The 24,389-nt window shown below is 39.9% G+C and overlaps 1 protein-coding gene across 6 annotated transcripts in view; it reads left to right on the top strand.

Moving 5' to 3' along the window:
* The window catches only part of RAI14 (retinoic acid induced 14), a 164,393-nt gene that overhangs the window by 132,229 nt on the left and 7,775 nt on the right, over positions 1–24,389 (top strand). For 4 of the 6 annotated variants that reach the window (XM_006071887.4, XM_044932530.2, XM_044932532.2 and 1 more), the window contains exons 5-15: positions 6,742–6,806; positions 10,607–10,664; positions 11,780–11,850; positions 13,393–13,499; positions 14,122–14,300; positions 14,565–14,593; positions 15,805–15,891; positions 16,811–16,897; positions 19,417–19,474; positions 21,953–22,071; positions 22,694–24,229. In XM_006071887.4, the coding sequence (XP_006071949.1) occupies positions 6,742–6,806; positions 10,607–10,664; positions 11,780–11,850; positions 13,393–13,499; positions 14,122–14,300; positions 14,565–14,593; positions 15,805–15,891; positions 16,811–16,897; positions 19,417–19,474; positions 21,953–22,071; positions 22,694–24,229 (2,396 nt within the window). The remainder of the gene's footprint in view (positions 1–6,741; positions 6,807–10,606; positions 10,665–11,779; positions 11,851–13,392; positions 13,500–14,121; positions 14,301–14,564; positions 14,594–15,804; positions 15,892–16,810; positions 16,898–19,416; positions 19,475–21,952; positions 22,072–22,693; positions 24,230–24,389) is intronic. The other 2 variants (XM_025270640.3, XM_025270642.3) reach the window with 2 other exon arrangements.

The raw sequence follows: 24,389 nt of genomic DNA, 5'->3' as shown, positions 1-24,389 counted from the left end.
TCATAGATGCTGTCTTTTCAGTCAACCTCCCTGAAGTGTTGCTATATTATTGCTAAGATCCAGTTATCTTCAATTCTAATACCCAGTGAGAACTCGTATGAAAATCTGTTACCATAAATCCAACTGCCCTGCAGAGTTTCAGAAAAAATCCTGCTTTCAAAATATATCATTACACTGACCCTTTTAATTCTTTATATCCACAAAGTGTACAGGATGGTTAACTTGGTACAGTTACCTACTTCTTAAACTGGTGACTGGATTTAAGTTCAGAAGCAAAGGGATTTTAGTATCTTTCTTTATCAACTATCCTTCCACATCAAATGTTTGGAAGTCTGACCACAGACTTTTCATAAGTGCTTTACAAACAATCTCAGGAGCAGAATACTGTCAGTAGATAAAGCCTTGTGTGTAGTACCAGTAGTGTGAAAGTGTTAGTCACTCAGTCGTGTCCAACTCTTTGCGACCCCATGGACTGTAACCTGCCAGGCTCCACTGTTCATGGGATTCTCCAGGCAAGAATACTGGAGTGAGTTGACGTTTGCTTCTCCAGGGGATCTTCCTGAGCTAGGGATTGCACTTGAGTCTCCTGTATTGCAGACAGTTTCTTTACCGTCTGAGCCATCAGAAAAGCCCAGTACATCTCAATTATCATCATTTTAGATGGCTTTGGAGGCTTGGGTGAGAGGATACATGTGAACATCCTAGCGCCCAGTCTCTTTTGCACGTCAGGTTTTTAAAATGTTTCACATTTAAAAAAAAAATAAAGAAGCTGTGATTATCACCAAGCCAAACACTCTCATAGTACAAATCAGAAAAAGAAATCCCCAAACTGGAAGAAGCTCCTGACTCGTTTTTGGTTTGTGGGGTTCCCCCCATTCCTTGGCTTCCCTGGTGGCTCAGCAGTAAAGAATCTGCATGCAGTGTAGGAGACACAGGTTCAATCCCTGAGTCAGGAAGATCCCCTGGAGTAGGAAATGGCAGCCCACTCCAGTATTCTTGCCTGGAAAATCACATGGACAGAGGAGCCTGGTGGGCTACAGTTCATGGGGTCACAAAACAGTCAGACACATCTTAGCAACTAAACGCACACACCCCATTCCTTATCACCTATTTGCCAAACAACACCATAGACATAGCGATAGCAGTCAGCTGGGAAAGTCTGCACCTAAGCTCACAGTGCTGACTCTAAACAGGACCTTTGTGTTTGCTCGTGTTCTTCACTGATTTAGGAAGTGGCATTCTGTTTCTTTAGAAATGAATAATTTCTCCAAGACTTCTAGGCTTTTTTTTTTTTTGGATGCCTGTAATTAGCACCCAGGAAGATAAGATAGGATTAAACAGAGCATTAACAGAAGATTGAAGAAGACCAAAGAATCTTCTGTTTATTATCAAGTGCTTGTCTGAAGCATTAACTTTCAGACTTTGTTTTTTAGCAAATGTATGCATTTGACACAATGTGACCCGGTGGCTTAAACAAGATAGACTTTTCTCTCTTTCAATTAAAAGTCCCAAATTGCTATGGCCACTCAGCTCCACACTGAGGACTCTTACCCAGACTTGTTACTCCACCATCCAGGGTATTGCCTTGGTCCTAACAGCCCAGGGGGGCTCCCCCACTGCATCCACATCCCAGTCCCAGCTGGCAGAAAGGAAAGCCCAGCTCATGAAGTGGCGTACACTCAGATCTCACTGGACACAGAGTGATCTGTGGCTACTCCTGCCTTCAAAGGAAGCTGGGAATTCTGGGCAGAGCAGCAAATTGTCCAGTTTAATAATATAGGAGGGGGACTTACTTTGTGGTCCAGTGGCCAAGACTCCATGCTCCCAGTGCAGGGGGCCTGGGTTTCATAAGATCAGGGAGCTAGATCTTATCACATGCCACAAGTAAGAGTTCAAATGCTGCAACTGAAAAATTCCCACGTGCCACAACTAAGATACAGTGCAACCAAATAAATAAATGTTAAAAAAAAAAATGTATAGAATGTTTCGCTGTAGAAGGAAGTGTAAATAGAAATTGGAGAATGATGTGTGATTTGTCACACTCCCATATCTTAAATTTTCCTCGATCCCTTTGCACACAAAACTTCTTTTCTTATAGAAGAAGAGAGTCTTAGGAGAGTGAGAACTGAGCTATGGAATATGGAGATACCATAATGCACAGAAGCTTGAGGAGGGAGACACTGGAGAACCCTTCTTCTTTTCTGGGGTTTCTGGTATTGGCTTAGCTTTTGTTTGTGTTTCTGGGTGGTCCTCCATTCTATTATGCCCTTAATCTAGCTCACATATAATACCAATCTAGCTTACATATTCTAGCCAAGAACAGTTATGTCTTAAAACTCAAGTACTTGAGAGAATGGGTCATTTAAAATGTAATGGCAGACTGTAGTCCATTAAGTATTTCATATTTAATTTGGAATAAAGGCAAACCAAAAACTGATTGCATGATTATAGTTCTTTACTTGCTGGTTGTGCACATGTATGCATGTCTGAAGGGCCAACTATATACAGTGATCAACATAATCTGGCCATGAAAAGATTTCAAATGATGTATACATGCAGGTGCAAAAAAACCCAACTTTTGATTCAGTGTAAATCACCATGCAGATCTACTTTGTAGAGATTAAGGGATAATTTCAAAACTCTAATAGTAAGAATGGTTATTAGAAATTTCTCTTTTCTCTGTGTGTGTGTGGTATTTGTATGTGTCTAAATATACACATACATACACACCCACAACTGAATCACTTTACACTGGAAACTAATACAGTATTATAAATCATTATATATACTTCAATAAAAAAGACACAAAATTTTATTATTCTTTATTGGCATATAGTTTATTTACAACATTGTGGATTTTTTTATTTAAAAAAAATATTTATATTGGAGCATAGTTGATTAACATATGTTAGTTTCAGGTGTACAGCAGAGTGATTTAGTTATACATGTACCTATTCTTTTTAATGTTTAAAAAAATACATCTTTCATACTCTGATCTCTCGCCTGGAACTATAACTAGGTGAATAGATTTATGCTTCAGTGATTGAAAACTTGATGTAAAGATAAGCATTTCTAAGAACAACGTTTAAATATATTTAAAGGTGTAAATAAAAATCAAATTAATTACTACTTTTATTGTTTATATTTTATCGTTAATACTACTTTTATTGTTATATTGTTTATATTGGGCTTCCCTGGCTGCTCAGACAGTAAAGAATCTGCCTGCAATGCGGGAGACCCAGGTTCGATCCCTGAGTCGGGAAGATCCCCTGGAGGAGGAAATGGCAACCCACTCCAGTAGCTTGCCTGGAAAATCCCATGGGGAGAGGACCCTGGCAGGCTACAGTCCACGGGGTCAGACATGACTGAGCGACTAACACTTTCTTTCCTTGTTTATATTCAGCATTTTGAAACTCTGGTTCTTAAGTAGATATTGCAAAACATATCTAGTTGAGTATCTCTTAGTTCTCTTTGTTTTTCTAAACGTTCCCATATTACGATCTGAAACTATGATTTCTCAAACTTCAGCCTTTTGGTGTTTGTTTGCCTTGTCTTTGTCTCCTAAGACTTCATCAGTTTAAAATTTTGTCACCTGCACTCGAAGACTGTGTTCTTAGTCCCATCAGTAATTCCTCCACTATATGAGTGAGCTGTGCTCTGTTTCTGCAGCAGTCTGAAATCATTGAATAAGTGGTTAATGTCCAAGTTAGCTTGGGGGAAGGTGTTCCATGGCTGGGCCATCCTTCTTAGACTCTTTGAATAGCAGGATTCTTAAACCACCTGGAATAGCCTCTGACACTTGACTTAGGAGTAGCACTGGTGTCTTCACTCCCAGGCAGAATTCTGCTGAAATGCACTTGAATTAGGGGTGCCTTCTTATTTTCCTATAGGGAAATTGCTTTCTGATATTCCAGACAGATCCACAGCCAAATGGGGGCCAGTCTTATGTGGGGGCTGGTTACAGTGGAGTTCTGTCACTAATATATTCTCTCCAGAAAATTTTGCATTTGGAAAGAGAATTTTGTTTTAATGGTATCTGTGAGAGACATCTCACTCCAGGGTAATGTTGTCCAGGGACTGATGCATCGTTTGAATTTGGGGACTCTTTTAAGTGAAAAATGCTTTTGTGCTCCTGGTTAGGGAAACCCATCACAGGGCCAAGGAATAAAAGAGTGTTGTTTCTGTAGAAACACAGTGCTTACTTTCAGGTATGACTGGAACACTTGCACTGAAAATGCAGGCCTGTTATTTATTTTATGATGGTTGTTTAAATCTCCCTACCCTCTTGTCTTTGGAGAACTGTGCCTTTTTCCAGTGGATGCTATTTATGTATTAGAAGAGCTTTTGTCTACAGGATAGACAAAAGTTAATGCATTGCATACACGACATAAACAGTCTTCTACTTATAATCAGGATGGGTTCCAAAAGTTCATCTGTAAGGCATTTGTTTAAAACAGAGAATGTGCTCCTCCTTAGAAACACTGATACAAATGATGGTCGAGGGCCTGGCTAACCCACCAAAACTCAATTCGTAGTTTAAGCAAACTCACTATTATGTGTTATACCTCCTGAAAAGAGGTCTCCTGTGGTAAAAGGAGGAAGGGGAAAAGAAGCTACTTGTCTTCCTACTTCTAAAGATCTCATTGCCCTATTTCCTGACCTTCTTCATCCTCATCCATTTGGGCGGAGGTCAAATGGAGTGTTCTACCTCCCCCAACCAGCTCCCACTATGCATACCCTTAAAATCTCTGTGCAGCTTCTCAGCAAAGAAGGTATCTGATCTTTTAACCTTATACATGCTTTTGGGCAGCTCACTGTGGTCCTAAAACCTTCTAATTTTAAATACGGTATTTCCTAGCTATATGATTCTTTAATCATTAGTGGATTTCTGGTCAGTGTTATATAGACTAATTCAGAACAGAGAAATGGTATTTGGAGACCAGATCACCATGTAAAAGGAGTTGTTCCTCTAAGCCAGGGGTTCTCAACTGGGTTATGTGATTCCCACCTATCCAAGGGATGTTTGGCAATGTCTGGGGACATTTCTGCTTGTCCCATCTGGACATTCAGTTGATAGTGGTCAGAGATGCTACTCATTATCCTACGGTACATAGGGCCACCTTCCATAGCTTCAAATTTCACTGACGCTAAGGCTGAGAAACAAGCTTTAAGTGTGGGTTGCTTACAGGCGTTACATTGGAGGTATCTTGATCAGTTTACAAATGCAGGATTTAGGAGTTTAGTTCCCTGCCCCCAAGTCCCCCTCCCCAGACACTCATAATGGACAGACTCTCTAATTCAAATTAACAAGTGTGTATCGAGAGCCTGGTCTGTGTTAGCGCACACATGCTGTTTCTTTGGTCTTTGTTTAGGCTTCCCAGGTAGTGCTAGTGGTGAAGAACCCATCTGCCAATGCAGGAGATGTAAGAGATGCTGCTTCGATCCCCAGGTTTGGAAAATCCCCTGGAGAAGGAACTGGCAACCCACCCCAGTATTCTTGCCTGGAGAATCCCATGGACAGAGGAGCCTGTCAGGCTACAGTCCATAGCATTGCAAAAAGTCAGACACAACTGAAGTAGTGACTTAGCACACATAGGCACTTGGGATACAAACTTCATATTCTAGAGGGAAAGGAAGAATAGTTGACCGCATAAATGTGTGTGTGTGTGTAGGAGGAGAGGGGAGTCAGGTGAGAAGGGAAGGTTGAAGGTGCTGAGTGCTATGAAGGACAAAGAAATGAAGCAAAGGGATGAAAGGAGTGGCAGAGGAATTTTAAGTGGTGAGATCAGAAAAGATCTCATCAAGAAGCTGGTTTCAGTGGCATCAGGCAGGTAAGCGGGCAAGCTGCATGGTTATCCTAGAAGAAGAGGATCCAGGCTAAGCAAAGAGCAGCTCTCTAAGGCCCGAGAGTGGAAGCCTGCTAGCCTGGCAGCCCCACCAAGGCTGTCCCTAAGCTCCTCACCCACAGATGTTCTATAGGCCCGCTAGGTAGTGCAGGGGAGGGCACTGGATGTAATGTTCAGTCGCTAAGTCGTGTCCAGCTCTCTTGCAACCTCATGGACTGTAGCCTGCCAGCCTCCTCTGACCGTGGGGTAGAATTTCCTAAAGTTATCTGACCACAGAAACGTCAGAGAGTCTCACGTTGGCCTCACACTTTTTGAAGGGAACGCGAAGAGATGCTCCTTTGATAGTGTTGTTTTTATAACTCTTTTCCTTCTTCCACCCGTTCCAAGTTTGAACATCTGAACTACAGGTAATTCCCCTGCAGAGCTGGAGCGCATTTGGAGGAAAGCGAAAGGACAGGTGGAAGTGGGGGTTCATGTGGGTGCTGGATGTGTTCTCTGCCGCTGCCTGGGCTGGGTTCCGGGGCCTGTGGCAGCCGTGGTCTGCTGTCACTGCTGTGGACGCAGGGCATCTGGCACCCATGCTGACAGCTGAAAGCGGAATTTCCAAGCTGCATACCTAGAGTCTACCGCAGGCTTCTAGCCCACAGCTTAATTGTACCCCAGGAGAACGGCAGCTGGCGTGGACCCTGCATGTTATCCAGGGGTCAGGATGCTGTGTTCTCCCCACTTTTGTCACAATGAACTTTACAGATAAGAAGTGAAGGCGTTACTCTCAAGAATAACAGTTCTGTCTTTGTTGGAGAACAGTTCATTTCCTCATAGTTGTCTTCATTACAGAGATAAGAGATTTAAAATGTGTGGTCTTTTCCTTCCAATTTTTTTTTAATCCATTTAGGACACAGTGCTTTGCACCTCGCAGCCAAGAACAGCCACCATGAATGCGTCAAGAAGCTCCTTCAGGTAAAGTGGAACAACTTAAAATTATAAATGTGTCGTTTTAAAAAATTGAAAGCAACCTTTTGTGTGTGAAAGAGCAAATAAATACACGCATACTCCTTTAAATATTATCCCAGAACCTGGGTTCCCTAAGAAGCTTCATTATTAAAATTTCAGATAGCTAAGGAGAAGATTATTTCCATAGCAGTTCCACTGGTGGAGAAGAGGATCCTAATAAATTTGAAGTGCCTTCCTGGGATCCAGCTCTTTTGGCCCCTTTATTCAGCTCATTTTTTTTGTTTGTTTTTGCCTTTTTGGAAGGACATGTACCCTTTAAACAGTCACCTTAAAAAAAAAAATTCCTGTGCTGTTGGAGATCCTTACAATACAGGATCTCTCATAACCTAGTATTTATTCTCGCTCAATCATTAGTAGAATGCAGCTTTTCTTGAGAAGCAAAACTTCCACCACTGTTTCCTTGTATGTAACTTGATGAGCTTTTAGTTCTTAGTTTTTGTTCAAATTCTTGGTTTTATTCTTCTTTATAATTTTAGGTCAACTCCCTGGTTGGAAACCTCCTTGCCAGGAAGTTTTTATAACGATCACTTAGGGCGACAGCTTCTGTCTATCTTTAAAGATGAATATTTAATGAAATCCCAATAGTTCATACAGTAACTTCCAGCTGTTGCCAGTCAAAATGCAGTCTTAGCTGTTTTCAGGAACAGCACAGAGCAATAAACTGTGTGTTTGGAGTACTGTCTGTTCTGTTGAGCTGTCGTCTCGGCCTTCCTGAGCACTGTTTGGGACCCAGCATCTTGCTTTAATTTGGCTTTGCAATTCTGATGCAGAAATGTGGGCACATTCTTCACGTTGTCTGCTCTGTTGATCACACAGCTTCTTGTCTTGCGTTACATGATGCAAGCTACCTCCAGTGCCAGGAATGCTTAACCTTAACAGGTCTTTGAAGTGAAATTCAAGAAAGATAGATCAACATCTGTGATGATGAAGATGATTTTTATTATGTGGCTTCTCTCTAAAGAAAATTGCAATAGAACTTTTCTTCTCTGCCTGCTCTGGGGCTGGATACTGTGGATAAGTGAAAATCATTGACTTGCCCAAGTGCCCTGCCTCCACACCCATGGTCTTACCTTCAATTTTTTTAAGAAAAACCTTATTTGTATTCCAAGTCTCTGTTCCCATCCTGGCTTGGCTATCCAGACTTTGCATCTGGCTCTGATTTGAGGGAAGAATGAACTTGACAAGCTGGAAATCCTCATGGGCAAGGACCAGATATTCTAGCCTCTAATGTAATTTTATATCTGGTTATGCAAATGGATTGGTTTTTCTCTGGAATCTTTGAAGCCTTTAAACAGTTCCTTCTGCTGTTCTAAAATTAGGCCAAAGCATGGTAAGTCGTAACATGATCTCTATTCTTATTACCACTGAAGGGCAGACAAACATTTCCAACACTGCCTACTCTCGGCAGATCATCTGAATGGTGTTCTTCTTTCTGGATAGTTGTGAAAACCAGAGGCTTTGATGGCCTCCTAGTGAGTTGTTTACCTTGAGTCCTGCACCTCTCTGATCTCTGCTTCACTTCTTGTCTGGGCAGCCCACACCCTCTGCAGTGGGACCACTGCTGTCTCCTGCCAGCCCCTCACCCTGTACCTTCTGCAGCTACTCCTTTCTCTCTGGCCTTTTGCTCTTACTGTCTGTCTACTGGAGAGACTTCCCTTCTCCAGGGGCTACCATTTCAGAGTTCTCCCTCCTCAAGGCAATGAGCACAGAGAGCCTTGTGAGAGTCTTCCAATTCAGATGACCTCTCCTTCTCCTACCCCCTGCCCCCCATCCCCTTGCTCTGTCTTCTAGCAAGTGGTCCCTGGGCCCTGGGCACTGTGTCAAATGGTGAGTGTTTACTCATGAACAGAGCAGCCCCCATCCTGCTGGAGCTTGCCACTTAGTGAGCAGAGACACAAATGCCCACGACAAATTGCACATCACTAAGAAGCAAACTGACAAGAGTATTGTGAGAGGTATTCAGGAGGGCCCCTGTAGAGGAGCTGAGATTCAAGCTGAAAATTAAGCGGTGCAGAGAGCCATGGGAGAGAGTGTTCCAAGCTGACAGAGAAGCAAGTGCAAAAGACCTAAGGTCAGACCTTTTGCAAAATACCTTTTACAAGTACAAAAGGTCAGAAGGGCACTAAGTAGTCAGGGAGGAAAGAAAGCCAGTGAGGGGACCTGTGGGGAAGTGAGGGAGAAAGAAAAAGGGCCAATGGGACTTTCCTGACGGTCCATGGTTAAGACTCTGTGTGTCCACTGTAGTGGGTTTGATCCCTGATGAAGGATCCCTCATGCTACACAGTAAGGCCACAAAAAAAGAAGGGCCCTGGATGCAGCCTTGTGTAACATGATGGAACTGCGGAGGACTTGGAAGTAAAGAGCCACACTGACAGTTTAGAAGGTCTCTCTATTTGTATAGAGAATTGACTAAGGAAGGAAAAAGCAAACCATGAAGACAGCCGGGTGGCCGTCAGGGCTGTCAAGGTGAGCAGGTATTGGCTCAGACCAGGTGGTGATGATGGGGGAAAAGAGGAGAGTTGATTAGGGTGTGTTTGGGGTACAGAACTGACAGACATGGTGGTAGACTAGCTGTGGGGGGAGGAGGAGGAAGCAGAAATCAAGGATGACTCGGTGGTTGCTCAGGGACCAGAGAGATGAATGTGCTGTTGACAGTGGCAGGGTGGGTCGGGAGGATCGAGCTGCGCCAAGAGGACCCCAGAAGTTTTGGTTGTGTTGTGTTCGAGGTGCCTATGAGAAATGGGCAGTGGGTTATGAAACCCAGGGCTCAGAGATGCCATCTGCTGTGTACTGACATGAACTCAGGTTCCATGCAGCTTGTCTGGGTCTGAATTCTAGCTCTGCCACTTACTGTGACCCGAACAAGTTACTGACTTCTTTGTACCTCAGTTTCCTCATCTGCAAATGGGTTTAATGGTATCTAATCAGGGTTGTTAGCAGCCATAAAACCATTCTTTGAACAGTTCCTGGCACATAATAGCCAATACTTGTGAAGTAGTTTTGTTGTCATTGTTAAGATATACATTTGGGAGGCATTAGCTTCTAGACGGGGTTTCAAGCTGTGGGTGTGGATAAGATGACCCAGGGTGATGGCGTAGAGAAGAAACATGCGAGAGCCCTGTGTTCCCCTCTGGGGAAGGGTGGCCAGAGCAGTGGGAGGAAGAGCACAATTGGATGGGCCAGGCAGGACTCCAGGAGCTGAGGGGAGAGTGTTTGGAGAAGAGGGAGTGGATCGCAGGTAAGAGGTTAATGAGAGGAGGACAGAAATGTTTGTTCTCATTAGAAACATGAAGGTGGTTGGTGACTTGGATTCCCTGATCCAAGGAATATTGAGGACAGACGCCCAACCGCAGTGGGTCCAGGAATGAACAAGAGGCAGGGAGATGGTGTGTGTGCAGGCAGTTCTTAACAGAAGGTTGGTTTTGTGAAGGGGGATAGAGAATTAGGGCAGCAAATGGGGGGACAGGTGGGATCATGATGAGAATTCCTAGAGCATGTTGTTTTGCTGGTGGGGATGACCTGTTGGTGACAGAGCTGATAGAAGGGAGAGGTGACAGTTCACTTGTGTCTTGACTGCTTCGAGGTGAGTCTCTCTCCCCTTGAGACCATAAGCTCCTGGATCACAGCAGCTGGGGCTTATTCAGGTTTATACTTTGCTTAGTAAGTTGCATCTTACCTTGCAGTAAGAGGATGAACTGAATAGAATTGAAATTTACTATACATATTTATTGATTTTTGTCTTATAGTCTAAATGCCCAGCTGAAAGTATTGACAGCTCTGGGAAAACAGCTTTACATTATGCAGGTAATTTTCCTTCTCTTATTTGCTGTCTTCTACCATGAGAAACAGTACATTTTCATTTTCCTTATTTAAGCCATTAACCTTACCATTGTTATTCCTGATGCCATTTTCTGTCATCATTCCTAGACATTATTCCCCTTTTCCTCAGTTTGCAGATTGTGTAGGGTTTTACTGAGGAATACAGCTAGAATTTGTCAATTGCCTGCCAAACAACTAGTAAACACTGTCATGATTGTTATACTTTAATTAATGTGAGGTTCTTGTTTAAGAGATTTATGAGCATTTGTAGATTTCAGGTGCTGTGTGGTACAGATTGTTTTTTCTTTGCTTGGGGATCAAAAGGAACTTCAATGAATTTTATATATCAAGGTTTGGTTTTACTATTGGTCACACAGTCTCAAGGGACAAAATGTTGATACAGAACTCTGGGATGATTAGATTTACAAATTTCTTTTAGTGCTAGCTGTAGAAAACTTTGGTTTGGGAAGATCCCCTGGAGAAGGAAATGGCAACCCACTCCAGTACTCTTGCCTGGAAAATTCCATGGATTGAGGAGCCTGGTAGGCTACAGTCCATGGTATCGCAAAGAGTCGGACACAACTGAGCGACTTCAGTTTCAGTTTCAGTTGTAGAAAACCTTGGGGCTTCCCAGGTGGCGCTGGTGGTAAGAAACCTGCCTGCCAATGGAGACTTAAGAGACGTGGGTTCAATCCCTGGGTCGGGAAGATCCCCTGGAGGAGGGCACGGCAACCCACTCAAGTATTCTTGCCTGGAGAATCCCATGGACAGAGGAGTCTGGTGGGCTACCGTCCATGGGGTCACAAGGAGTCAGAGATGACTGAAGTGACTTAGCATACACGAAGAGCTAAGCCAAATGTTTCCCTAAAGACAGCCAACAACTGGTAAGCGCTGACCGTAGGTCTGGACAACACTGAAATAAAACAGTATTTTAAAACACTACTTATTTATCCATCCCTACACTGTTTCTCTTCAGTGCAGCTAAGTATCATCTGCATACTGGGTAGATGTGAACTTTTCTTTCCCAGAAGTGTTTGATGCCCTTGGTTGTGAGACTAGCTTTGTGATTTGCTGTGGTTTCTATGTCTTCCTTCCCTTAGCCGCACAGGGCTGCCTTCAAGCTGTGCAAGTCCTTTGCGAGCACAAAAGCCCCATAAACCTCAAGGATTTGGTAAGTACCAAATGACCATTAGAAGAGGAGATGGACCCTGGTCTCTAGAGTACCACGCTCCTTCTGGAGCATTTGGCAAAAGTCTGCTGCTTTCTGACCTAGATTCTCTTATGCAAAACAGATTTCAGTATTAGCCCCATTGGTCCTTAAACTGTTAATAAAACGTTTTGCAGCATGCACGTTCAGTATTTATTTCAAAGGATGGACACATGGCTTACTATCAACCTAAATCTTAATAAGACTTATTTTCTTGACTTATAATAAATTTAAAAAAAGTCTAAACAGTTCTATTATTTTCTTTCGGCACCCCATATATCACCTTTGGTGTTCCCGGATACTGTTTTCCAACTATAAAGACCACTTATACCCTATTTTAACCTTGCTGGACTATTTGAAGAATAAATTGACATGCCTCTTGCTCCTGTTTACAGCGCTGAATTTCCTGCTATAGCATGGGACTTGGCATGTATGTTACACCTGATGGGGATATTGTGAAGTGAGCATTTAGAATCTGTAAATAAATTCACACTTGCTGAATCTCAATACTTTATCTGAATCTCAATACTTTATAACCAGAAAGTATTATAACTTCATAGAGATAATTTTCTAGGAATTCTGAAGTTCTACTCTAAGTGAATACTTAATCTTTAAGTATCAGTTGTATTTTTAAATATCCCCACATTAAAATAGTTGGATATACTGTAACTAGTTTTTCCTTTGCCTATTTGAATACATTCTGCCTTAAAATTATTGTCAACCCCATAGGTGGGGTATGCTCAATGCAAGAACAGAATAAGAGCTTCTCTTTATGGCTTGCATAATTTGAGTCAGGTCCCCTCTTCACCCTAAGATTGTGGAAATTGTCACCTATAAATTCTGGTATTTTTTTCATTTGTTTTATACTGTGATGTTGAGATTCTTAATTCATTTTGCAATTTGTATGAGCTGGTAATCTAATTTTTTCCTAAAGGAATTGTCAATTGTTATAGTAAACCTTTCTTTCCATCTATCTCTTTATCTTGTCATGTGTCAGTAATGGACAAATAAACTCTTATGTTTTGATACCTAGTAAAATTATGAAAGCCTATGCTTTCCAAGAAGACGGTTGATGGTATGGCAGGATGCTAGGAGACCTAGAAGAAAGTGCTTAGAGAGCATGGGGCCCAGTAATGCCATGCGGAGACAACCCTTCATTTCTCTGGAACATGGAGAGCCGTTTCTCGATGAAAATGGTATACTTGCCTCAAACCTGGACATACTTCGTGTTCCACTCTCCCTCTCATCATCACCAGACTGAGTGACAGTCAAGGGATCAAGGAGCCCAAGAGCCTGGCTCCTTAGGAAAACCCCACAGTCAGTGAAATTCCACAAGAAGAATTGTGTTAGTGTGTGATTTTGGCCTTCTCAGGGAGCAGACTATATTGGTGGGTCAAACATAAGGCCAGCAGGACTAGTCAGGAATAAGTACAGAAGGAATCAGGACCTTTGCAGTTCTGGTATTTGACTTCTAAATTAAAATCTTAATCTGAATTTGTCTCCTAGGATGGGAATATACCACTGCTTCTTGCAGTACAAAATGGCCACAGTGAGGTCTGTCGCTTTCTTCTGGATCATGGAGCAGATGTAAATTCCAGAGACAAAAATGGAAGGTACCACAAATTAGAAAGCATGTGATTTCCCTGATATTCACATTCTGAGAAGTTTTCACAGCTGTACTTTGGATCATTTGTTTTAAAGCAGTTTTAACTTCTTTACTGTTTTCTGCCTTTTTTGGATAATTAAGAATCTGTTTTGACTTAAAAAAATATTTTCTCCAGACCTCTGGGAGCATCATAGCTGACTGTGTCTATGATGACATTATTAAATGTTAAAATGGATAGGCCATTTCCTTTGACTTTTCAGGCAAAATAAAAGTAAACATATTGTTTTTTTTAAAAAAAAAAAACAGTCTTAATAATGTTATAGGTTCTTTATAAAACTTGATTTGAGAAAAAGACAAGATTTGTGCCAGTCATATTTAAATTCCATCATAGTTAGAAGATTATGTCTATGTTATTTGACCTAATATTTTTTATGATTTAATCTGAGGTTTTATAAAATAGCTACCTGATTTTGGTAGCATTCCACTTTGAATTTCCTGGAGCATTAAGAATAGTACAGGTTTAACTGCACTTAATCTCCTTTTCTCTGTTTTTAAGACAAATGAAATGATTTCCTAGCAAAAGTTTCCAGATTTTGTTAGTACTGATTTTTTGTCTGCTCATTCTTTAGAACTGCTCTCATGCTGGCTTGTGAGATTGGCAGCTCAAACATCGTAGAAGCCTTAATTAAAAAGGGTGCAGACCTAAACCTTGTAGACTCTCTTGGACACAATGCCTTACATTATTCCAAACTCTCGGAAAACGCAGGAATTCAAAGCCTTCTATTATCAAAAATCTCTCAGGATGCTGGTATGTGAAAGAAAATAGCCAATGTTGTTTCAAACTTATCCCACTCCATTTTCCCCAAAGAATAAAGGAATTTGTATAATATATTATTCTTTGAAATATATTCCTGGGGAAAAATGAAGTGTTGAATATTGTGTATGTTGTGTGTATGGGTGTGTTTGTGTGCGAGTGTGTGTTTATATACCCCCCCGACCCAAAGTGGATATGAGTCATTATGGTTCTTATGGTTTTTTTTTTTTTTCTCTCTCTCTCATTTTTCTTCTATAGATTTAAAGACACCAACAAAACCAAAGCAGGTATTTATCTTTGGACGAGGAGATTCTTTTTTATCATTGCTTGTGGGAATTTGAACATGTTCTGATTAAACTACTCTGTGGGCCATTAGGAAAGTGATTAAGACTAGGCTGAAACTACTTAAGAAGTAAAATATCTTTGGAATAAATGATTCATTGTAAGGTGGTAAATATTTTCTTAATGATTTAACCTGTTCCCAAAGCATGTAACTTTAAACTTGCTACTCATATATTCATCTTTTTTCTGAAATGTACTAATATTTCCTACTGGTGTGAAAAGGTTTGATGTGATTTTTAACTCTGAGAACAACAGTATTTTAACTACTTGTAATATCACATGAATTACAGAACTCTATCCATATCTGTGTTAGATATTTGGTGAAAATATGAGATTTACCACTTTCATTTTAATTAGATCTTTTCTAAAATGTCTATCATTTTACACAAATAGAAATTGAGAAGTTTACCCTGTTACTTTGGAGTTTTTCTTAAAAACATAGTCACTATTGTTTATTAATGAGCTATATATTTGACTATTTTATTTATAAGTCAAGGTTCTTGGAAAAATTATCATACTGAGCAAATACTTGATACTGAATTTATTTTGTACCAGTTGTGTTATTTATCCATAACCGTCAGAGACGAAGTTCTCCCTTTTCCCCATATTCATAGTCATTCCTTGGTATCTGCAGGGAATAGCAAAATCTGCAGACACTCAAGTCTCTTATATAAAATAGTGTGGTACAGTTGGCTGTCTGTATCCGTAATTCTAGGATATGCAGATGGTTGAATCTGTGGGTATGGAACTTGTGGATATGGAGGGTCAACTGTACATTTTTAAGAAAAGAAATGGAAGTAATGAAAAGGTTGGGGAAATACCACTTTTTTGCATTAAGATGGGAGCTCGATTATGAACATACTCTGGGTTCTAAATTGTGGTAAACAATTCCTTATCCTCTCCTTTCCAAGTTCTGCACACCAACTTAATCTGGTTTTGTCTTGTGTTTTTTATTTTCTTACTTTAAAGCATGGGCTGCTAGAAGAACACTTGGAGCATGCATATTACTTTATGTTGGTAGCAGGTTTCAGAACTTGATAAAGTAAGAAGTGCATGAACTGTTGAGGTTTTTCTCATTTGTTTGATGAAGCTATTTACTCAGACTTTACTAACCTAACTAACCCACCTCCATTCTTTGGACTGTGATAACTTTCAGCATGATCAAGTCTCTAAAATAAGCTCAGAGAGAAGTGGAACTCCAAAAAAACGCAAAGCTCCACCACCTCCTATCAGTCCTACCCAGGTAAAAATGAAAGAAAACCAACAATGAAAAAACATGGAACAACAAAGCCATAGTTTTGTCATTTTGTGTTTAGGTCAAAAAGAACTGTTTTAAAATTGACCCTTAAATGCACATTTAAAATTTTCTTGAGCAGTTTTAAACTACAAATGGTGATATGAAGAATTTTGATTATACTAGGGAAATAATGTTGATTCTTACTTATTTCAAAGCTGAAGAATTAGACTGTATCATTTTTAGAAGTTTCAAAATTCTCAAAATGTATGACAGGACCTTTTTCCTTAAGATAATAAGCTCAGTCAGAGCTCACATTAACAGCTCGAGTAAAGTAGGGAGAATGTGTGACTGGTGAAACATTAGTTGAAAATGAATTTTAGTTGGTTTATCAAACATTATTGAAATATATTTGCCTTTCATATTACATTTAAGGTTGACTAACATTAAAGCAGCTTTCATTTTTGAGCTTATAGTGATTACTGAGTAGAAGAGGAAGCTTGAATAACTATGAAATGGTAAATAAAAACAAGCCAGGATGTGTTATTAAGAGAAGCATAGGCCATAAAATGAATAATCCTTATCGAGTATTTGAGAGGAATATCTCCTTCAATAAGCAATATTAAATATGTTAGCATATTCATTAATAATATTCTCAATATGCAATAGAAGTTTTATAAATTTGAAAAGTTAATTCTAGTGAATATAGGAGCAAAGTTCCTTAGTTAATTCTATTCTGTAAACTTTCAGAAAGTATTTGAGATAGGTGAATTGTATTGAAAATATGTTACCCTTGAATTAATTGAAACTAGGCATAATTACTGTTAGATTTATTTGCATTGGTTAAATAGGCTAATTCTTTGGCACTGGAGAAGAAAAACTTTTGAAGAAGGATTCCTTATTGATGGTTTTCATTTTGGTTTTTTAGTTGAGTGATGTGTCTTCCCCAAGATCAATAACTTCAACACCACTTTCAGGAAAGGAATCAGTATTTTTTGCTGAACCACCCTTCAAGGTATTTGTTTTCTGTGTCCAACTTATTACTTAATTTTAAGATATACAATAGATTTGACTTAAGTTATATGGCAGTGAGTAAAACAGAATATACTTCCCAGTCATTTGGTTTACAGCCTTTTCATCAGAAAGCATCCTCTGATTATTTTTTCTGGTGAGGACTCCATAAAAAAAGAGTAGACTGAATATATTTATTAACTAATATTTAATTTTCATTTAAAAAAAGGACAAATATAAGAACTTACCTGATAACCAGTCATCTTTCCAAATTGAGTTGACATAATATTGATCAAAAAGAAAGAAGTGGATAGTCATGTCTTACTAAGAAGTAATTATATATTTTTATATAATTATAAAAGTAATATGTATTTTAGAAATGTTAGTAAATCCATTCAACCTGATTCTCTAGATTTGTGGTTGGAACGTATTTTAAGGAATGAGAGGATATTTCAATTTAATATTTGTTTACCTAAGTATCACTAGGAAATTATACTTGGAAAAAAAGTAAAATTTATAATTGTTAAAGTGTAATTTCAATGGCATAATTGCGTATTTACTTCCCCCATCTAAGAATTACTAAAAATAAATTTGTGTTTAACTTAGATGCACATTAATCTGAAAAAGATTCTATCAACCTATCATCTCCCTTATGTTAACTAGATTTTATTAAAATATAAGGCAAGGAAAGGAAGTTGTACCTTTATAATTACCATCCTAATATCTTCTAATATGATTATGGCTCAAACAGGGTAAATGCATTCCAAGGAACAATATGACAAATTATGTTTTTCAGAAATAGTGTGTAAAAAGACTTATTTCTTTAAAAAAATTACAGAAAGATTAAAAGGACACCACTTGTAATAGCTAAAATTTTAAAAGGTTAAAAAAATGCCAGTGGGTGGTGGGATGTGGAAGAACTAGAACTCGCATACTCTGTTTGTTGGGTGTAAAATGGTGCAGCTACTGCAGCCCGCCAGGCTCCGCTGTCCATAAGGATTCTCCAGGCAAGAATACTGGAGTGGGTTGCCATGTCCTCCGCCAGGGGATCTTCCCAACCCACAGATTGAACCCAGGTCTCCCACATTGCAGGCGATTCTTTACCATCTGAGCCACCAGGAAAGCTCACGGCTACTTTGGAAAACCATTTGACAGTTTCTGTAAAAGTTCAATATATACCTAACATATCATCTAGCCATTCACCCATAGATGTTCACCCAAGAGAAATTAAAATATGTCTCAAAAAGTACACAAATGTTTATAGCATCTTTTTTCAAATATCCCCAAACTAGAAACAGTCCAGATGTCTTACAACAAGTGAATGGATAAAGATAATGAGATATATCCATATATAAGAGTATTACTCAGCCATAAAAAGAGAATGAAGTGCTGGCTAAGCAGTATCATAGATGAATCTGGAAACCATCATGCTGAATGAAAGAAGCTAGGCTCAAAGAAGTTCATCCCTTGTAACACTCCATTTATAGCAACTCTAGAAAATGAAAACAGGAGAGTAGTGTGATTGCCTGGGAATGGCAGGGATTGGCTAATGAGGCATGAGGAAACTTAAGAGGTAATGGGAATATTCTGAATCATGATTATAGTGGTATCTTGGGTGTCTGTCTGTTAAAACTCCTCAAATTAAAAGCTTTCAATGTATATACTTTATTGTACTGTAATAGAGTTGAAAAATAAAAATAAGCACTTATTTTTTAAGTGAAAATAAAGCTTTTGTTATGATAAGCACTTGCCAAAAATGAGCCACTCTATTTTTAGCATTTGAGCCTTTACAAAAGTTCTTTTGCTGAAAAATTATCTCTCTCATCATGATCTGTGGCTTATCTAGATAAAACTTAGTAATTTCTGGCAAGTAACTGTATTTTGTTTTGGAATGAGAGTTTGGCTTTGAAGTTACAAGAATTTTTCCAGTATATTAAAAGGCAGATATTCGGGGATACAGGTTTAGAGGAAATCTTTAGGGGATTGTCAGTCCACAGCCATAAGAATTCTTATTCCCTTATAAAATTACCTGCATTTTCCCTGACAGGTCTCATTGATTACCATTTCTCTTAAAAGCAATTCATATATTAACAGTTTATCCATAAAGTGATAAAGGTAAAAACACTTCTAATGTATTTTAGTATATTAGCCAGATAAGTAAAACTTCTATTTGTCTCTATTATGAAAGTAGTATTCACAATCTCAAGTTTGAGCACAAAGCACATTAATTAGCTATTATGTAATTTTATTATAATCTTCAAAGACTTTTATAATATTCGTGAGAAGCTTCATTTTGTAATATTTTGAGAATATATCCTTAGGAACCTCTAGATCAAAATTTTACCTCAGGGGTTAATTGTTACTTTTATGTACTTATATTTTAAAATGTCTTCTTTCCTGGAGATAGTCTGTTTTCATAGTAGGATCACACCAACCTGTGTAAACTCAAGGAGGAAACTGTGCTGGACTCTCTTGTAGACTGTTACATTCAGGAATATATTTTAAGTCATTTTTGTGTTCCAGCAGGCTGAGATTAGTTCCATACGAGAGAACAGAGACGGACTAAGTGTCAGCACCACAGGTAAGATGAGGGGGCGTGTGCTTTTGTTCCCATGACTGGTCTCTATTTCATGTCCCTCTAAGAGAGCAAAGGCCAAGGAGAGGTTTCCTGTCTGGGGCGGTCAGAGAACCTTGGGTACCACCCAAACACTGCCGGTATGTCACAGTCTGATGCTGTCTACTTCAGCGGGCTTTCACCTAGATTTTAAGGAGTCCCTGAGCTTGGGTATGAACAAAGAAATCTCTGTTTTCATCTGGTCCTAATTTAGCATTGGCAGTTCTTTCAATGATGAATATAGACAGTAAGCCCCCGTAGTGTTAGCAGATCAGTGATTTTGACACCAAGAGAACTCACAGATGGCATCATATCCCCTTACTGTTATTACAGATATCTTGAAAGATCATTTATAGTATCTCTACTAGAAATTATGCCAGTTACAAGACCTGCTCCTAGATCTTGTTATTTGGTGGGTTGCAAAAGAAGCCTGCTGATTGCTGTAGCTTGTGCATTCTATTTTATGCATTTTAAGACACTGTTTTGAGATGAGCTCCATGGGTGTGAGCTGCCAGCTAGTGGCCCTCCTTGCAACTGAGCAGCAGGTTATTTCTTGAAGAGAGAGCCAACTGAGCACCTCCACGGCTGCCATAATTGAACTTTTCTACTTTGGATTTTAAACAGACATGAAAAGAGTGTCAATGAAATCACATACGATCATATTGTCTTCAAGGAGGTTTGATTCATTGTATTGAGTTCATCCTGTTGCTTTACCCTTTAAGAATGTAGTACAGTACCTTCAGAATTAATCTGAAATGTGGAGTAGATTATTTCAAAGGCCGCTTTTTTGCTCCAGCATTCAGTTTCTCAATCTGTTACGCATATCATATGTGTTTGGAGCACTTAACTTAAAGAATTTAGACATATAAACACATTATTGACTGGGGAACTTTTGCAGAAATTAATGCTTGAGATGTTAATACAGCTCCAGTTAATAATGTGTTAAGAAATATTCCTGGTAGAGAACAATGTTAATATAACTGCACAGCTGTTACATTGGATATTTTAAAAGCCATCCATCCTGTCTTAGAAGTAATTTTTGTTGCTTAGAATTACCCTCCTGCTCCCAAATCCCCTGATTCATTCCAAGCTGACCAGACGGTATGTCAAACACACTCATAAAGCTGTGGTTTAGGCCCCAGATATCATTAGTAAGCATTCCTGTGAAGAGATGTCATTTTGCATCCTTCCAAATTAAGACTCAAGTTTTCATCCTTGCATTAGGTTGTGAGAAATTTTTTAAATAGTGGTGAAATTTGGATCAGTGCTGTTCGGATCACACTGTTCAAAGTGTGGTCTCTAAACTGTTGCCAGTCTAAAATAAAAAAAGGGGATTGTTCCAGAAAGTCATCCAGCCAAGCACACTGTTTCATCCACCTGACAGTTGTTTTTTGTTTTTTTGTTTTTTGTTTTTTCTCCATAGGAAGACTTTCTGGGTGTAGGAAGCAGTACATTGAATGACATTCTGCAGCACATTTCTTGTCTTGTCTCAGTGAGAACTTTGAGTAGCATATCTTTACATGTTATTTCAGCATGATAATCAGTAGAATGTCAAACAGTTGTGGTTTACCAGCAGTGTTTATTGTGGGATTTGGAGACTCCTGTTTCATGCAGGGGTGGTCAGCAAATGCCTAAAGGAAGAGGCAGGGTCTGATGTGGGTCTTGAAGGATGCCTAAGAGTTATACAGCCAAAGAGATGCTAAAAGGCAATCGTATGGATGAAGAATTAAAGAAGCAGTCTTGTGTTGAGAATAGAGAGGGTGTGAATCTGATGAAAATGGGATACTGGGGAAAGACATGATGAGTCATAAACCTGAAAAACAGTAGATTGGAGCCAGATCCTGAGAGGCCTTAATCCAGATAAAGGAAGTTGGAGATTATTTTTGGAGGGAGAGCAATTAAAGCACTTGAACCAAAGGCATGACCCCATCAAAGTATGTTTTAGGAAGATTAGTCTGACAGTGTTGTTGGTACGGGCTACATTTTCACTAGAGGAGAGAGAGAAAGATTTGTGAGGAAGCCGTTTGTACAGTTACCAGGTATGGTGATGAAGTTTGAACTAGGGTAGTGGGCGTGGGGATAAGAAGTGAACCAGATTCCAGAGATCTTTCTAAAAGGATTCATGGAGTGGGATGTACAGGGCATGGGAGGAATAAAAAACAACCAAGGTGTGGCACTTAATCAAGTAAACAGTGACTGTATGACCCAATCCATCAGTTTTCAAATGAGTTTATTTGTATCTAGGCATCTAGTATTGTGCTAGGGAGTGAGGAGACCCCAGTACTTGAGAATTTCTGTTCATCTATCCAGCTGGAGGGGGCTTTCATCCCTAGTCTGGACAAGAAAGAAGAACTGGATTGGGTAGAAAGTGAGTTTGTTAAAGGTCAGAGACATAACAGTTACATTTTTAAAATATTATTTTAAATTGCCTTTCTCTTTCCTAAGGTGCTGATAGCTTATTGGATGTGAGTTCTGAAGCTGACCAGCAAGATCTTCTTGTCCTATTGCAAGCAAAAGTTGCTTCTCTTACCTTACACAATAAGGAATTACAAGATAAATTACAGGTAGGTACATAGATCACTACCATAGTCTGTTCAGTTGGGTCAAGCTATTGGATTTCTCAGGGTTAGTTGGGTATTTTGTTTTAGACACCAACATTGGTTTTTTCTTTTTAAAATATAATTACCCTTTAGCATTTTATACCTTCAAATTTGTTTCTTGAGACTTAGTCATTAACTTATTATTTGTATAAACTGGTAAATTATATAATTATATACTTAGTATGATTTATATGACAATAGATAGCTATATGCACACCATATATATGACTAGTCATTCATTTAGTAAAGTTGATCATTTCACAGATTTAAGAATGTGGTAAGAAGTAGGGCAACTACAATAATATGAGAAACAAAGAAAAATTTGAGTCAGAAGCTCTGCAGCCAAAACAGGTCTTGCGTTTTTAAAGTGGCAAACATAAATTGTCCTTTGAGAGCACAGAATAAGCTTAGTGTTGTTAAGCCCGACTCTTGTGTCCCAGACCATATTTTTTCATGGGGCAAGAGGACACATGCAGAATGATACTGTTGCTCCCCCATACTCAAGGTTTGGATTTGCTCCCCGATTGCAGTTGCTTGCTCATCTAACCACACCTTTGGTGTCATTTCATTCTTGCCTTCTTTACAGGCCAAAACACCCAGGGAAGGGGAAGCAGACCTGAGCTTTGACTCTTACCATTCTACTCAAACTGACTTGGCCCTATCCCTGGGCAAACCTAGTGAAAACCCTCCTCTAGACTCCAAACCATCTCCATCTGTCATAACACATTCCTCAAGTAAATCCACTCTCGACAGTGATGTCAGAATCCAGCAACTCCAAGAGGTTTTACATGACTTGCAGAAGAGACTGGAGAGCTCTGAAGCGGAGAGGAAACAGCTGCAGGCCGAGCTCCAGACCAGGAGGACAGAATCAGTGTGCTTAAACAATGCCGAGATCTCAGAGAACGGCTCCGACCTCAGCCAGAAACTTAAGGAAACTCAGAGCAAATACGAGGAAGCTATGAAAGAAGTCCTGAGTGTCCAGAAGCAGATGAAGCTGGGCCTGGTCTCACCAGAAAGTGTGGACACTTACTCGCACCTGCATGAGCTGAGGATCACCGAGGAAGAAATGGACGTGCTCAAGCGGGACCTCCAGGGCGCCCTGGAAGAAAGTGAACGAAATAAAGAGAAAGTGAGAGAGTTAGAGGAGAAGCTGGCAGAAAGGGAGAAAGAGGCAGTTATTCAGCCACCAAGGGAGGAGTACGAGGAAATGAAAAGTTCCTATTGCACGGTGATTGAGAATATGAATAAGGAGAAAGCATTTTTGTTTGAGAAATACCAAGAGGCACAAGAAGAAATCACGAAACTGAAAGATACATTGAAAAATCAGATGACCCAGGAGGCGGGTGATGAAGCTGAGGACATGAAAGAGGCCATGAACAGGATGATCGATGAACTCAACAAGCAGGTGAGCGAGCTGTCCCAGCTGTACAAAGAGGCCCAGGCAGAGCTGGAGGATTACCGGAAGAGGAAGTCTCTAGAAGATGTCACAGCTGAATATATCCATAAAGCGGAGCATGAGAAGCTGATGCAAGTGACCAATGTATCCAGAGCCAAGGCTGAAGAGGCACTGTCTGAAATGAAGTCTCAGTATTCAAAAGTGCTAAATGAGCTGACCCAGCTCAAACAGTTGGTAGATGCACAGAAAGAGAACTCTGTCTCCATCACAGAGCATTTGCAGGTGATAACCACTCTGCGGACCACTGCCAAAGAGATGGAGGGAAAAATAAGCAGTCTGAAAGAGCACCTGGCGAGCAAGGAAGGGGAGGTGGCGAAGCTGGAGAAACAGCTCCTAGAGGAGAAGGCGGCCATGACCGATGCGATGGTGCCCCGGTCTGCCTACGAGAAGCTCCAGTCGTCTTTGGAAAGCGAAGTGAGTGTGTTGGCCTCAAAATTAAGGGATTCCGTGAAAGAGAAAGAGAAGGCCCATTCAGAGGTTGCCCAGATTAGAAGTGAGGTCTCGCAGATGAAAAGGGAAAAGGAAAACATTCAGACTCTCTTGAAATCCAAAGAGCAGGAAGTAAATGAACTTTTGCAAAAATGCCAGCATGCTCAGGAAGAACTCGCAGAAATGAAGAGACATTCCGAGAGCTCCTCAAAACTGGATGAGGATAAAGACAAGAAGGTTGGTGAGACTGTTGCTATTGAATTTCTAGCTAGCAAACACTAGCACTTTGAACCTTCATTTAGTGAAGTTAGCATTTTTAGCATTTGTTAGCACTAAGCTATTGTGAAAGCGCTAAGGCTCCACACAGGACTCCATTTGTCCCCAGTGCCACATTAAA

Source organism: Bubalus bubalis, chromosome 19 (genome assembly GCF_019923935.1).
Source record: "Bubalus bubalis isolate 160015118507 breed Murrah chromosome 19, NDDB_SH_1, whole genome shotgun sequence".
Taxonomy (NCBI): Eukaryota; Metazoa; Chordata; class Mammalia; order Artiodactyla; family Bovidae; genus Bubalus; species Bubalus bubalis.
This window is presented reverse-complemented; position numbering and strand designations above follow the sequence as displayed.